This window comes from Poecilia mexicana, unplaced genomic scaffold (assembly GCF_051168715.1).
Source record: "Poecilia mexicana isolate PSO_F unplaced genomic scaffold, ASM5116871v1 scaffold_18, whole genome shotgun sequence".
Lineage (NCBI taxonomy): Eukaryota > Metazoa > Chordata > Actinopteri > Cyprinodontiformes > Poeciliidae > Poecilia > Poecilia mexicana.
The window spans coordinates 23,243,737-23,256,585 of NW_028263387.1; the positions used below are offsets into that span (position 1 = coordinate 23,243,737).

At 36.4% G+C, this 12,849-nt stretch overlaps 2 protein-coding genes and 1 pseudogene across 3 annotated transcripts in view; 2 read left to right on the forward strand and 1 right to left on the reverse strand.

The window, feature by feature from the left end:
• Positions 1-12,849, forward strand: part of LOC148154216 (uncharacterized) — a 36,544-nt gene that overhangs the window by 7,200 nt on the left and 16,495 nt on the right. The gene's annotated exons all lie outside the window — the stretch shown is intronic.
• Positions 1,095-4,755, forward strand: LOC106913005 (myelin-oligodendrocyte glycoprotein-like). The gene is made up of 3 exons (XM_088015956.1): positions 1,095-1,158; positions 3,644-4,006; positions 4,270-4,755. The coding sequence occupies exons 1-3, from the start codon at positions 1,095-1,097 to the stop codon at positions 4,419-4,421; spliced, it is 579 nt and encodes a 192-aa protein (XP_087872082.1). The 3' UTR covers positions 4,422-4,755.
• Positions 5,584-9,953, reverse strand: LOC148154217 (uncharacterized; annotated as a pseudogene). The gene is made up of 3 exons (XR_015765970.1): positions 8,865-9,953; positions 7,461-7,510; positions 5,584-7,348 (listed from the first exon to the last, which is right to left on the reverse strand). The product of XR_015765970.1 is annotated as an uncharacterized LOC148154217 (transcript).

Genomic DNA, 12,849 nt, shown 5'->3' on the forward strand with positions numbered 1-12,849 from the left:
TTTGGAACAAACTTCCAGAAAACTGTAAAACAGCTGAAACACTGGGTGCCTTTAAATCTCAACTTAAAACCCACCTGTTCAGAGTTGATTTGAAACATAAACAATCACAATCAGTTGTCTGTTTGCTTCACCTTGAAAACTTCCCGTCTTCACTGACAAGCAACAAAAATCTGTTGCTTAATGACTAATTAGAAGATTTCACTATCCTGGTTGCAAGTTGTTTTGCTTGGAGGAAATGATTTTGTACAGTTGGTGCCTTTTGGCCACTGTATAGTTTGTGTGGTAATTGTTCTGATTGTTCTGAAAATGTTGAGTTTGAGTTGATAACTGAAAGCTGTCAGGGGAAACTGTAAAGATATACAGCTTTAGGAAATGTTGTTAAACACAAATACCCACAGTGAGACACAGACAGCATGAGCTGCTTTCAGGTTTATGAGTCGTTTAACTTCCTCTGTGTTTTCAGAGGAAGCACCATCCTCTCCAATGGTAATGTGAGGTGTGGCTTTTAGCTATGAGAACCGAAAGTTGAGTCTGTTTCTGCGTCTGAAGCTTCAGCTCCAAGCCAGGTGAGTTCTCTGCTTTTCCTCTGTAATATTTAAATAATACATCAGGTGTTATAAATATTAATTAACAGTTGTAATTTGTTGGGTTTTTTTACATTCCATTTAGGATTAATGTTTCATGTATTTTTCCCTTGAAGAAAAAACAATTTCAGCTTGATCTGTTCTAAGACATTAAGAAAATAAGAAATATAATTCCGTTGGTAAATTACATTTCTTACCAGGTTTCTCTAATTCACACATCAATAGGTGTAAAGGCAACTACATTTTGCAAACTCTTTCAGTCACAAAACTGGTCACTGCGTGTTAGAAAAGGGAAGTCATGGCGCTCTGGATTGAATGTTATGATGGCGCCCCCTACTGTTAAATGACGGTATGGTGTCGAAGTGGGAAGTCTTAGGAAAGAAGGACATAAAAGGCATGTCAGATCTAATACTGTCAGATGACACATTTCTCTGCCTCCTTTGGCTATAAATGCCCATCATATTGATTTGTGGCTCAGTTTTTAATCCTCATCTGAAGACATTTGTCACCATGGACGTTTTCTTGATTGTCAAGGTTCTTTTCCTTACATCGGGATCTGCATTCACAGATACAGGTTTGTCTCTATAGTCATTTGCTTCAGATATATTATTATTGATAGGAATTTATGGACTAAACTTTACATTTTTTGATTAAAACTAAAAATACTGAATGAAATTCTGGTTAAATGAAATAATGTTTCTGAAGAAGTTTTCATGCTTGTTCAGGTGTTAAGATGTCTGTTTAAAAACAGCCTGTGTTTTTTTCGTAACTTTCACGGAGCGCTGAAAATAACAGCAGAAATGAAGTTCACCCGTTAAGATCTCTAAGTTTTTTTTATGAGGGTTATTAGAAAAGAATGAATGGATGATTGTGGCAAACGTGAAACAGAAGGTGTAAAAGGATCGTTCTGTCAAAAGAAAAAGGGGCGAAAAAGAAAACAAAACAGAATTCAGTCGCGAACGGCCTAGGAGTTACAGTGAAAGTCATTATGTTGATTAGATTTTTCTACTTTGTTTAGAATATGACATGCTGAGCCTTGAGCAACATTACATGTAAATGGTTGATTTGTTTTAACTTTTGAAAGTGTGTATGCATGGATCTGTATGATTTGCTATTTGATTTGTAAGTAACCTAAAACTGATTGATAGCAATAGAGGTTTGGACATGTAGACAGTTTAGTGGCTATGCAGACTGATCAGAAGCTGCTATGAGGAAAGGGATTTTATTTATTTATTGGTTTATTTAGTCTCTGTTTTCATGTCAGGCCCCTGATTGGTTCCAGCTGATTAATCCCTCCTGTATTTAACCTCATCTATGTCTCATCATGGTCCCTGGTTTGTCTTTGTCAGGTTTTTGAGTTTTTGGTCGTGTCTCCTAACACTCCTGTGGTTCCTGACTTTGTGTCTATTTGGGACGTCGTTAAACTCATTTCTTCACTTTACCCAGAGTCTGACTGCCAAACGCTTCATGACATCTGCATGAGATTTATAAAGAAAATATGTTTATTGGACCATTTTGTGTTAATAGTATAACCCCAATTCTAATAAAGTTTGGATATCGCATAAGTCAAAAATAAAATAAAAATATGATGATTCTTTAATCTTTTAAACCTGAAATACACAACAAAGAGAAGATATTTGATGTTCAGACGGATAAACTTTGTTGTGTTTTTGAAAATAAGTTCTCTGCAAAAGGTTCCAAAAAAGTCAGACCAGGCACAAGAAAAGACGGGAAAGTTTAGGAATGATGAGAAAATATTTGCTCATGTCACAATTAGGTATAAAGGGAGATTCCCCCAAATAGTCAATTAACATTTAGGTGGGATGAGGTTCATAACTTGGTGAAGAGCTGCTTGAACAAATCTTCTCATAGTTTAGGAAAAACGTTTCTCCATGTGAATTTGCAAGGAATTTAGGGATTCTATCATCTGCAGTCCTTAATATTGTTAAAAAGAATCTGGAGAAATCTCTAAGTAAACAGTAAAGCTGTAAAGCAGCAATGAATACTGTTGACCTTCAACCCCTGAAGCAGCACTGCATCCTAAGCTGCTTTCTACCCGTATTACAACATCACAGCTTCCTCGTAGAACAACCCTGGTCCTGGATGGCCTGTCTGCAAGTCAGACCTGCACATGTTTGGCACATTATGACCAAAATACAATAATAGAAACATCAGACAGTTAGAAACTGAAGTTGTTCATCCAGCAAGAATGGAAAATAATCTCCACCTAAAGAGCTTCAACACACAGGAAGGAAAGTCTTTCTATGTAACTGAGTGGTAAACATGATTGGAACCAGCTGCAGGAATCCAGTTCAAATTAGTGAATATTTGCAAAAACACAAAAGTTATGCATTTGAATATTACATTTCTTGTCTTTGTAGTGAAATCAGTTGAAGATTGAAAATAATTGGAAATAATGCTGTTCTGATTTTATGTTTTTCTTATTGTCCTAACATCACTGGAATGGTGGTTACATTACATGTTTTATCCATTTATCTCCCAAAGATCTGATGGCAAATGAATCCATAAATGAACAATATTTCTCCTCCAGACAGGAGAATCATAAAAGTCCAGTTTATCCTAAAATATTAACTTTTACAGATTTCACTTCAAACTTTTTCTTTCCACTGCATAAAGGTTCAGTATGCGTCATATTTAAATGTTTCAAATTAGTCGTTAAATTCTGGTACCATCATGTAAAGGACTGGACTTTAGTCAGAAATGTGCAAATATGAAAAATGTGCAGCTAAAGTTACTGAATGTAAATCCTGATGCTTCTGTCAGCAGGACAGGAAGTAGAAACTCAAACAGTTTAACTCGACATGTGTTCATTCATTATGATGATTTAAATAATTAAATCATAAAAGGATTTAAACCAACAGAAAAGTTTGAATAACTGAATAAAATACATTTATCAATAAATCACCAATAATCCTTGTTAGATCCATTGATCCAGTCCAGGTCAGAGTCCAGTGTCTCTCCTTGGTCTCTGCTGCTGCTGGAAGTGGACCGGTTCACTCTGACCTCTGACCTTTCAGCTCTGTTTCTCTGTCCTGTAGTTCATAAAAACATCTCAGCTGTTCCTGGACAGATCGTGTCTCTGCCATGCCGACTCCCCAACAACAAACCTGCTGTGGTTGTGCAGTGGACCCGACCGGACCTGGAACCAGAATATGTCCTCCTGTTCAGAGACGAGCAGCCGGACCCAGAGAACCAGCATCCATCTTTTAGGAAGCGGGTGGAGCTGCAGGACAGACGGATGGAGGACGGAGACGTGTCTTTGCTTCTGAGCAACGTGACGACCAACGACACGGGAACATACGAGTGTCGGGTTTTCCAGAGAGAAGCAACCGGCAGGAAGAGAGGCACTTTGACCTCTGACCCCATCGGGACCGTCTTCCTGGATGTGGCGCCTCCTACTGGTGAGTTTTCATGGTTTCTATGTTCCAGTGAAAGAAGGAAGCTGCATAAAGTGGTTTAATGTTCAATCAGTGAATCTTCTTAAAGGTAAAATGTCTCCAGAGTCTCTGTGGCTAATCTAGGGGGAATATCCCTTTAAGGCCAGATGTGGTTCTGGTTCTGCCCAGATGTTTGTGTTTCTAAAGCTGCTGCAGAAGCAGCTGGTCTGAGAGCAGCAGATGAAGAGAAATGGATTCTGACCTTCAGCTCTGATTCTGTTTGACAGAAAACAAGGAGGGAAGAAAAGAAGATGGAAGCAGAAACAAACATGTTGGACTGATTGTTGGAGCCGTTCTGATGGTTTCACTGGTTACTGGGTTGGTTCTTCGTCTTTATCTAATGAAGCAGAAGATGAACAGATCACCAGACCCACAGTGAGGGTTGTGGTTGATCCAGTTCAGATCCCCAACCTTCATCCTCAGGGTCCAACGTCCTCCATGATTTAAATGTGACCTTCAGCTCTAATGATTGTAATAATTGTATTATTTCCTCTGCAGCCCATCAGGTTCTGCAGGAGTTTTAATCTCTGGATCATTTATGTCCTAAAGCTGCAGGACTTTGAGGACCAGGTTGGGGTCACTGATCCAGTTGACCTCAGTTTGGTTTCTGCAGCTGTTACAGTTGATATCTTGATGCAGTGAAAGTGAATTTCTGTATTTTGAACAAATCAGTTTAAAGAAGCAGGAACACATTTATTAAACATGAATACTTTTATCTACTTAATTTGCTCAAAAAAAGGAGTGAGAAGAAGTTTACACTGTTTTTATTCTTCAATATATGGTCATATCGAAAACATGTATGTATATACATGTTTTTTTATATATATATATATATATATATATATATATATATATATGTATATATATATATATATATATATATATATATATACATATATATATATATATATATATATATATATATATATATATATATATATATATATATATATATATATATATATATATATATATATATATATATATATATATATATATATATATATAATATCCCATATCATTTTAGTTTATTTATTTCCTCCATGACTATTTAATATAATTGTATATTTATATAACTTTGATTATATTGTTATGTAAATATATTTATGCTGTTTCACAAAGTCCCTCCACAGGTTGATGTTCATGTGTCTCAATGTTATTTTATTTTTATTGTTCATATCTACCCTAACATTGTGCTTCCTTCTCTTTCTGCAAATTATTCTGAAATATTTTTTGCATAATAAATCATGTCTGAACTTTATCTTTTGGGTTTATTTCCAATGGAAATTTTAATGTACATGATTTGTAAAATATGTGTTGATTTAATTTTACTGTATTAAATATCCTGTTGCTCTTTTCAGAAATGTGATTATTGGCTGCAGAGTAGATTTTATTCCCAGATCTAAACACAGTAGAATAGATACAGTAAAAACAATGAGGAATATAGAAAATACAAGAATTTCAGAATGAAAATATTAATTATTCTTCCAGGAACTGCAGTAAATATGACCAGATTTGTTCTAAATTAGGATTCAAGAAAATTTTATTTCATTCACTCATTTATATGTTTAATTTAAATTATTAGTTCCACATTAAATTATTTATTCCTTCCAATCAGCACAGATCCATGTTTTACTCAGGTTTAGAACTTATTTCTGTTAAACCACAGATCTGGTTTGTGTCTTCAGTCCTAATTGGATTGTTGATTTACTGATCACATCAACATTTAGACTATTTTCAATAATAATTTCTGTATATTGATAATAAACAATCCACTGTTGCTTGTTGCTCTTTTTTTCTGTGATTTTCAAACTTTTCTCTCAGTTGGATCTTTAAATAAACAGGAAGTAGAAACATAGAATCTGATAAAAGATCCTAAATCAATGCATTAAAATCCATTAAAACCAGAAAAGTTTCTAAACTATTTCATGTTTCTTGATTCTGTTTCATGTAAAGTGAAGATCACTGAGTGAAGCATCAGGATGAAGCTGCTGATCAACTGATCAGATCAATATTTAATAATCAGAAATAAACACATTTCATTAAAGGAAACATTTTAAATCTGTGTTTTCACATCAGAACTGAATAAAGACAGAAAGAAGAAAAACTAACTTTGACTGCTGAGCAGCTTTTAGTCAGAGCTTAGAGCGCCACCATGTGGACAAAACGAGCTTCTAAGTTGTGATTTTCACGTTTCAGGTTCAGCTGCAGAGTTTAAAAACTGACTTTGCTCCTTTGAGCAAATTAAACTTTAAACAATTAAACTGAACTGAAAAGATCAGATTCTGTTTACTGGTTCTGACATGTTCTACCATTTATATCTGATTAAACAATAAATGTGTTTATGTGCAGATTATTGTTGCCCAAACTGAGGCTCAGGTTCAGTTTATGGCCTTGAAATGATTTTATTTGGCTCTTTTTTCAAGGATGGTTTAAATCTGCTGCAGTAACTCAAATATTAGATTATTTTACAGATTATAAAAAACTAAAAAAAAAAGTTTAAACCTTTCACTGATCAAGTTAAACAGAACTTAAATCATCTTTAAAAGCAAACCTGACAGAAATATTTCTACATTATTCCTTTAACCAATAATAAACTTTTAATAAATAGTTTCATGTTTTTATTCCATTTTTAGCCTTTATATCAGTTTTCAGAGTCCAGCTCTTCTTTCTCTCACAAACTCAACATCTGATTGTAAACAGATTTCCTTTTTAGTTTGCTTTTTAAAAATAGAACACTGATATAAAAAATAATAATAATAATGAGAACAAAAAGCCCCAGTGAAATATGAACTCCGATTCTTCCTCGTCTCTCTGGTTGTAGATTCTCAGTCGGAGGTTGAAACTGATCAGCAGCTGCTGGAGAGAAAAGGAGAAACTTCAGTTCAGACCTGGAATCAGATGGATGTCAGCAAGAAACAGAAGCTGGAAAACAGATTTTACCAGTAATGTTGAGTCGACATCTTCCAGAGTTGAATCCATCTTCAGTTTTCACGTCACACAGATACAGACCAGAGTCTTCAGTCCTCAGTCTGGATACATGGAGTCTGATTCGTCCTTCTCTGAGGACGTCTTTGTCACTCTGGACTCGTCCTGAAAACTGATCATCCTGAGACTCTGGAATCTCAACACTGTCATGAACCTGATAGAGAACTAGTTCTTTATGAGGAGCCAACAAGCTGCAGTAGATGAACAGTTCCCTCCAGTTTCCCTGAGTCCTGGTGGTGAAGGTCCACTCCAGAGTGATGCTGTGGTTCTCCTCTGCCTCATAGCTGCTCTGGGTCACATTCACTACAAATGTTGCTGCTGAGGAGACAGAGAGGGAAAGAGAGGAGCAGACACACTGAGAACTGGAACATGGGAGTCTTTCAGCTCCATCTAGAGAGCTTTCTGTCACAAAGACAAGATGGAGACTGACCACAGAGACATGAGCTGAGGATGAGGAGCAGCAGGGAGATCATCTTCATCCTGAGAGAGGAAGAGGAGGAGGAGGAGAGGCAGCAGGACAACAGTAACATTATGAGGAACAACTGAACTTAAGGTTGTTTAGATAAAGATCACTACTGCCACTGAGTGGTTATAAAACGATTCAGCAGCAAGACAACAGGACATGTTTTTATTCTCTGCAGCTCCTGAACTTTTTATAGTGAAAACACATTTGAGTGTTTTTTTCTTTTGACAATCCTCTCAATTTATCAGTTATGCCTGTTGCACCTTATTAGCACAGCTTTTCCTTCCACTCAACTTTTCATAAATATACATTAATACAACACACAACCAGATTCTTCAGCAATAACTTTTCTTTACATGAGGACAAGTGTTCAATATGAGCAAACATCGCCTTGTTTTGGGTGTCAACATGTCTTCTGTCCAACCAACAAGGAAAAACCATTAGAGGCCCAGGAAACCTTTGCAGCTGTTTTGAGTTAATTACCTGATTAGTGTGGCACTGTGATGTTCTGATATTGTACAGTTTATTGTACAATATTTGTAAATTTTCTGAGAGACTGGAGGTTGGGTTTATTACCTGTAAGCCATAATAAAAACTACAAAAAAAGAAAGAAATGTCTAGAATATTTCTCTAGGTGAATCTATATAGCATAATATAAAACTATTGCACTTTTCAATTATTCTGTTATTTTCTAATATTTTCATTTTTCTGTACTCGTTTATTTCTACACTGTAATGAGAAGAAACTATAAACACAGTTGTTGCTGAGAAAAGATTAATTTAATGTCTAAACATACATTCATCACCATTCAGTGAATTATCACTGTTCAATGGGTAAAATCAACCATTTCAGAACTTGACATTTAGTAAAACAGCAGGCAGGAAACAAATTGTAATTTGACCTGTGGGGTGGTGTTAAATGTTTAACTCCACCTCCACCTCAGGTGCGACAACATGGTGGATAAGTTGTTTGAGTGTTAGACTAGATGCAGGAGACAGATCGGAATAAAACGTGTCTAGTATCAATCAATCAATCAAATTTTATTTGTATAGCATATTTCAGCAGCAAGGCATTTCAAAGTGCTTTACATAATTAAAATGCAAACAGCATGTGACATAGAAAAGAAATGTGCTGATCTATTAGTATTAATAGGAGCCACAAAATATTCAGCTACCAGAACGATTCAGAAAATAAAACAAGCTACAGAAGATTAAATGCTATTTTTACAGGTATATGATCTGGGTAATACAATTTTAGGGTTTAATTGTTGTTTTACACTTATTCACACGAAACGTGATTTATGGTTTTTTAAAAATTAAACTAACTGAAAATTATAGACAAACTGATCAACATAAAATAGAATAAACTTACTTGGTTAGTTTTTCTTCTTTATCAACGTCAACAGTGTGTTGCTTCAATAACAGATGAGTTCCAGCGTCTTTCCATAACTTAGTGACGGTGATCAAACCGAAGGTTGTTAGCAGCTTTTACGACAGACAGCCGACAGGATAAGTCAGTTTTCAACACGCTCCTACTCGCTTTAAAGAAAAGAAAGACCCACCAAAAACCACAGAACAGCAATAAACACAGACACCGTCGATCAGGAAGACAGAGTGAGACTCTGTTGCAGTAGGAGAATTCATTATATATAGCCCCTAGCTTGAGGATAAAGAGGGATAAAGACAAAGTGCCTCTTTAGCCTTCCTAGCCGAGGGAGGCGCTCCCCAAATGGGGAGGGCTTTCGGGAGGCGCTCCCCAAATGGGGAGGGCTTTCGGGAGGCGCTCCCCAAATGGGGAGGGCTTTCGTGAGGCGCTCCCCAAATGGGGAGCGGCTTTCGTGAGGCGCTCCCCAAATGGGGAGGGCTTTCGGGAGGCGCTCCCCAAATGGGGAGCGGCTTTCGTGAGGCGCTCCCCAAATGGGGAGCGGCTTTCGGGAGGCTCTCCCCAAATGGGGAGCGGCTTTTTAGGGAGGGCTAAAAGAGGCCTCCCTACTGCAGCTGTCCTGTCAGTTGTCTGGAGCTTCGCGTGCGAGTAAAGGTGGAGGCGAATATGGCAAGCCAATTTAACATAAATTCGGTTTCGTCTGACTATCCGTAATTACATTCCAGACAGGGGTGAAAGTAAGGGGGTAAAACTCCATGATCTGTGTTCGCTTCACAGTAGATGAACAGTTCCCTGCAGGATCCCTGAGTCCTGGTGGTGAAGGTCCACTCCAGAGTGATGCTGTGGTTCTCCTCTGCCTCATAGCTGCTCTGGGTCACATTCACTACAAATGTTGCTGCTGAGGAGACAGAGAGGGAAAGAGAGGAGCAGACACACTGAGAACTGGAACATGGGAGTCTTTCAGCTCCATCTAGAGAGCTTTCTGTCACAAAGACAAGATGGAGACTGACCACAGAGACATGAGCTGAGGATGAGGAGCAGCAGGGAGATCATCTTCATCCTGAGAGAGGAAGAGGAGGAGGAGGAGGAGGTTCATCAATCTGGGTTGATGAACCAACATCTTCATCTTCATCATGAATCCTCCTGGATCTCAGTTTTCATCAAATATTAATAAATATTTCTGATTTCTCTCCAGCTGCTGCTGATCAGATCCAAACTCAGAGACCAACTTTGACTCCAGAACCAGAGGAACTAGAATGGATCTTCATCTTCATCAGTCTGGGAGTGACAGCAGCTCTGATTGTTATAATTATAATATTTATTACTTTCAGAAAGAAAATCAATACAAATCATTTAACAAGTGGAGTAAAAAAATTGTTCACTTGAGTTTGGCTGATAATTAATCTGTCACGACAAAAACATGACATTTTTCTTTAATGTGTTTTGATAAGGAAAATATTAGACTGTAATAAAACATTTTATTGTAATAATAATGACATTGAGTCATTTATTGTTATTGTTTCCATTTCCTGTTTTAAATCTAAATGATTTCTGTCTGTCAGAACCATTGATCAGTTATTGAGTCTGAATTCTGAATCAGCTGATTGTTACTGAGACCAAAGATGTTTATCTGATTAAATTATTTAATTTATTATGATTAAATGAACATTTGGATTAATATGTCGTAAAACAAAAACACCTAGACACTTTTGAGTGGTTATTAATATGTCATTATTTTCAAGTGATGATTTTTATTCATGAAACAATGTTTTATTCTTTAATTTAGATTTTCACCATCAGTGTTTGTTTTTGTAGGAAAGTTTATAAATTTAAATGTTGAGGTTTCATTAGAGAACCGTTAATACTTCAACGAATCCAAAGTTTTCTAAATGTTACAACTCAAACATTGAGAAACTGATGTTTATTCTGTAGTTTTATGTTTTTATCAATGAACAGAAACTGAAGCTTTTATTAATAGCCTGTTTCCTTTTCTATCAGCTCTCAGACCAGCAGAGGCTGAACCTCACAGTCCTTCAGACCCAGAGGTCGGCATGGAAACCAGCTGATAAAGCTAAACACAGAAACATCGCTCTGCTTTTACAGGCTGATAAAGTCAGAGAAGGAGTAGAAAAACTGAGAAGGAAAACTTTAAGGATGGAGACAAAATACTTGGTAGATCTGGATTCACTAAATGCTTAAATGTTTTAAAAATGTATGTAACCAGTGATCTAATGGGCTAAACAAAGTCTGTGACATGTGGGTTGGAGACAGAAATGCTGCACTGACTTCCTTAAACAACAAACTCTGCCTCGGTTTCTGATTGGTTCAGAAGTACAGAGTCAGATGACGTAGATGTCAAAGGTAAAGGTAACTTTTGTTCATTTCCAGGTTCAGACATGCCTGTCTGAAATGGGCTGCTGTCGCCCCCTGGTGGCAGAAACGTTCATCATGTTGCAACAAGTAAAGATCAACCAACTTTCCCTCTTCCGCTTCGCCCCCCTCCCCCTCCCAGTGTGGTGTTGTGTAATGGATGGTTGTACTGGACCTGCATTTCCGTTGTCTTTCTGACAATGACAATAAAATTCTTCTGATTCTGATCAATGGACCAAAAGGTTTTAGAAAACTCTTCAGTTTTTCCTGTTACCAGGATTTTAGTGACGAGAGCAGCTCAGTATAAAATGTCGTCATGATGAGGGATTTTCAGACTCAGTCAGAAAACTAGAACCAATAGATGGAGATTAACTGGAGAGACTTGATGATTATTATAATAACATCAGACATGTTGAATATCAGACATCAGATGGAATCACTAATTAATATTAATTCACCTTTTGGGACCAAAATGACTCAGAGACTCTATCAGGTTAATGAGGAAGATATTATCATCATCTGTAGAAAAAGGACTGATCTGCATGTTGATCATTTATTTTAAATGAATGTTTGGATTATTCATCAGATTGTTAGAGGATATTTTACGAGATTTTAGACAGAAATATTTAATAGGAATGTAGTTAATTTAAACACCAGTTCTCTGGAAAACATTAAAGTCTTTAATGCTGAACTGCATCAAATTCCTCTGAAAACAATAAAACTGTCATGATGTCCAGTGGTTGGAGGTGAGGAAGACGCCGGTGAACCTGGGTAGTCATGATGAAATTATGATTTAATAAAGAACCAGGAACAAACTGAGAAATACAGGCAGCAACGGAAACAGACAGACAAATGACAAACAGTAGACGAGGAGCGACGAAGGACAGAGACAACAGGTGGGGTTAAACACAGGGAGGAAATCAGGGAACTGGACACAACTGGGAGCAAACAGGGACGACAGAACAAAACACAGAAAAACCTCAAAAATAACTACACAGAAAACAGGTTGTCACAAAAACTTCATAAGAAAGAGAAAAAGGTTTCCAGCTGGTTTATTGTGAAAAGATTTGACTAAGAGGGTTTGTTGTAATAAAAATAAGGTTATTTTTAATAAACATAAAGATGGCAGATTATACATGAATAAATTACCTTAGAGTCAATTTTAAAAAGAGAAATTATATGATGATCCACAATGTCTAAGATATTAATGAGATGAAACTGAGCTGTTTGTTTTGGAGACGTTCATTTACCCAGAGAGAGGAGATTATTGTCCTGTTAGTTAAATTATTTATTATTTATCACAAGAAAATGTTATTTATGGATTGTTGGAGGAAAACTGGACAAAGAAAGAAGATTGGTGGTTGGTAGTTAATTATGCAAAATGTTTGCTATGAACAAATAGAAACATTTTAGCTTTCAGATAATTTTATTCATAATATGAACTTATGAAGTAATATAAGAAAATATATCTCAATAATATAAAACCCCAATAAAATGTGATATTTATAACTTAACTCTCCTCTGATGACTTTGATGTTTTCCATCTGGATGAAATGATTTCTACTAAAGTTGAGTTTATTAGTTAACATCTGGATGTTCATGA

Excerpts from the sequence above, each read along its gene's own strand:
- LOC106913005 (XM_088015956.1), top strand. The coding sequence starts at position 1,095 with ATGGACGTTTTCTTGATTGTCAAGGTTCTTTTCCTTACATCGGGATCT. Across the intron at positions 1,159-3,643 it reads ATCTGCATTCACAGATACAG|TTCATAAAAACATCTCAGCT; the intron begins GTTTGTCTCTAT and ends TCTGTCCTGTAG. Across the intron at positions 4,007-4,269 it reads GGATGTGGCGCCTCCTACTG|AAAACAAGGAGGGAAGAAAA; the intron begins GTGAGTTTTCAT and ends TCTGTTTGACAG.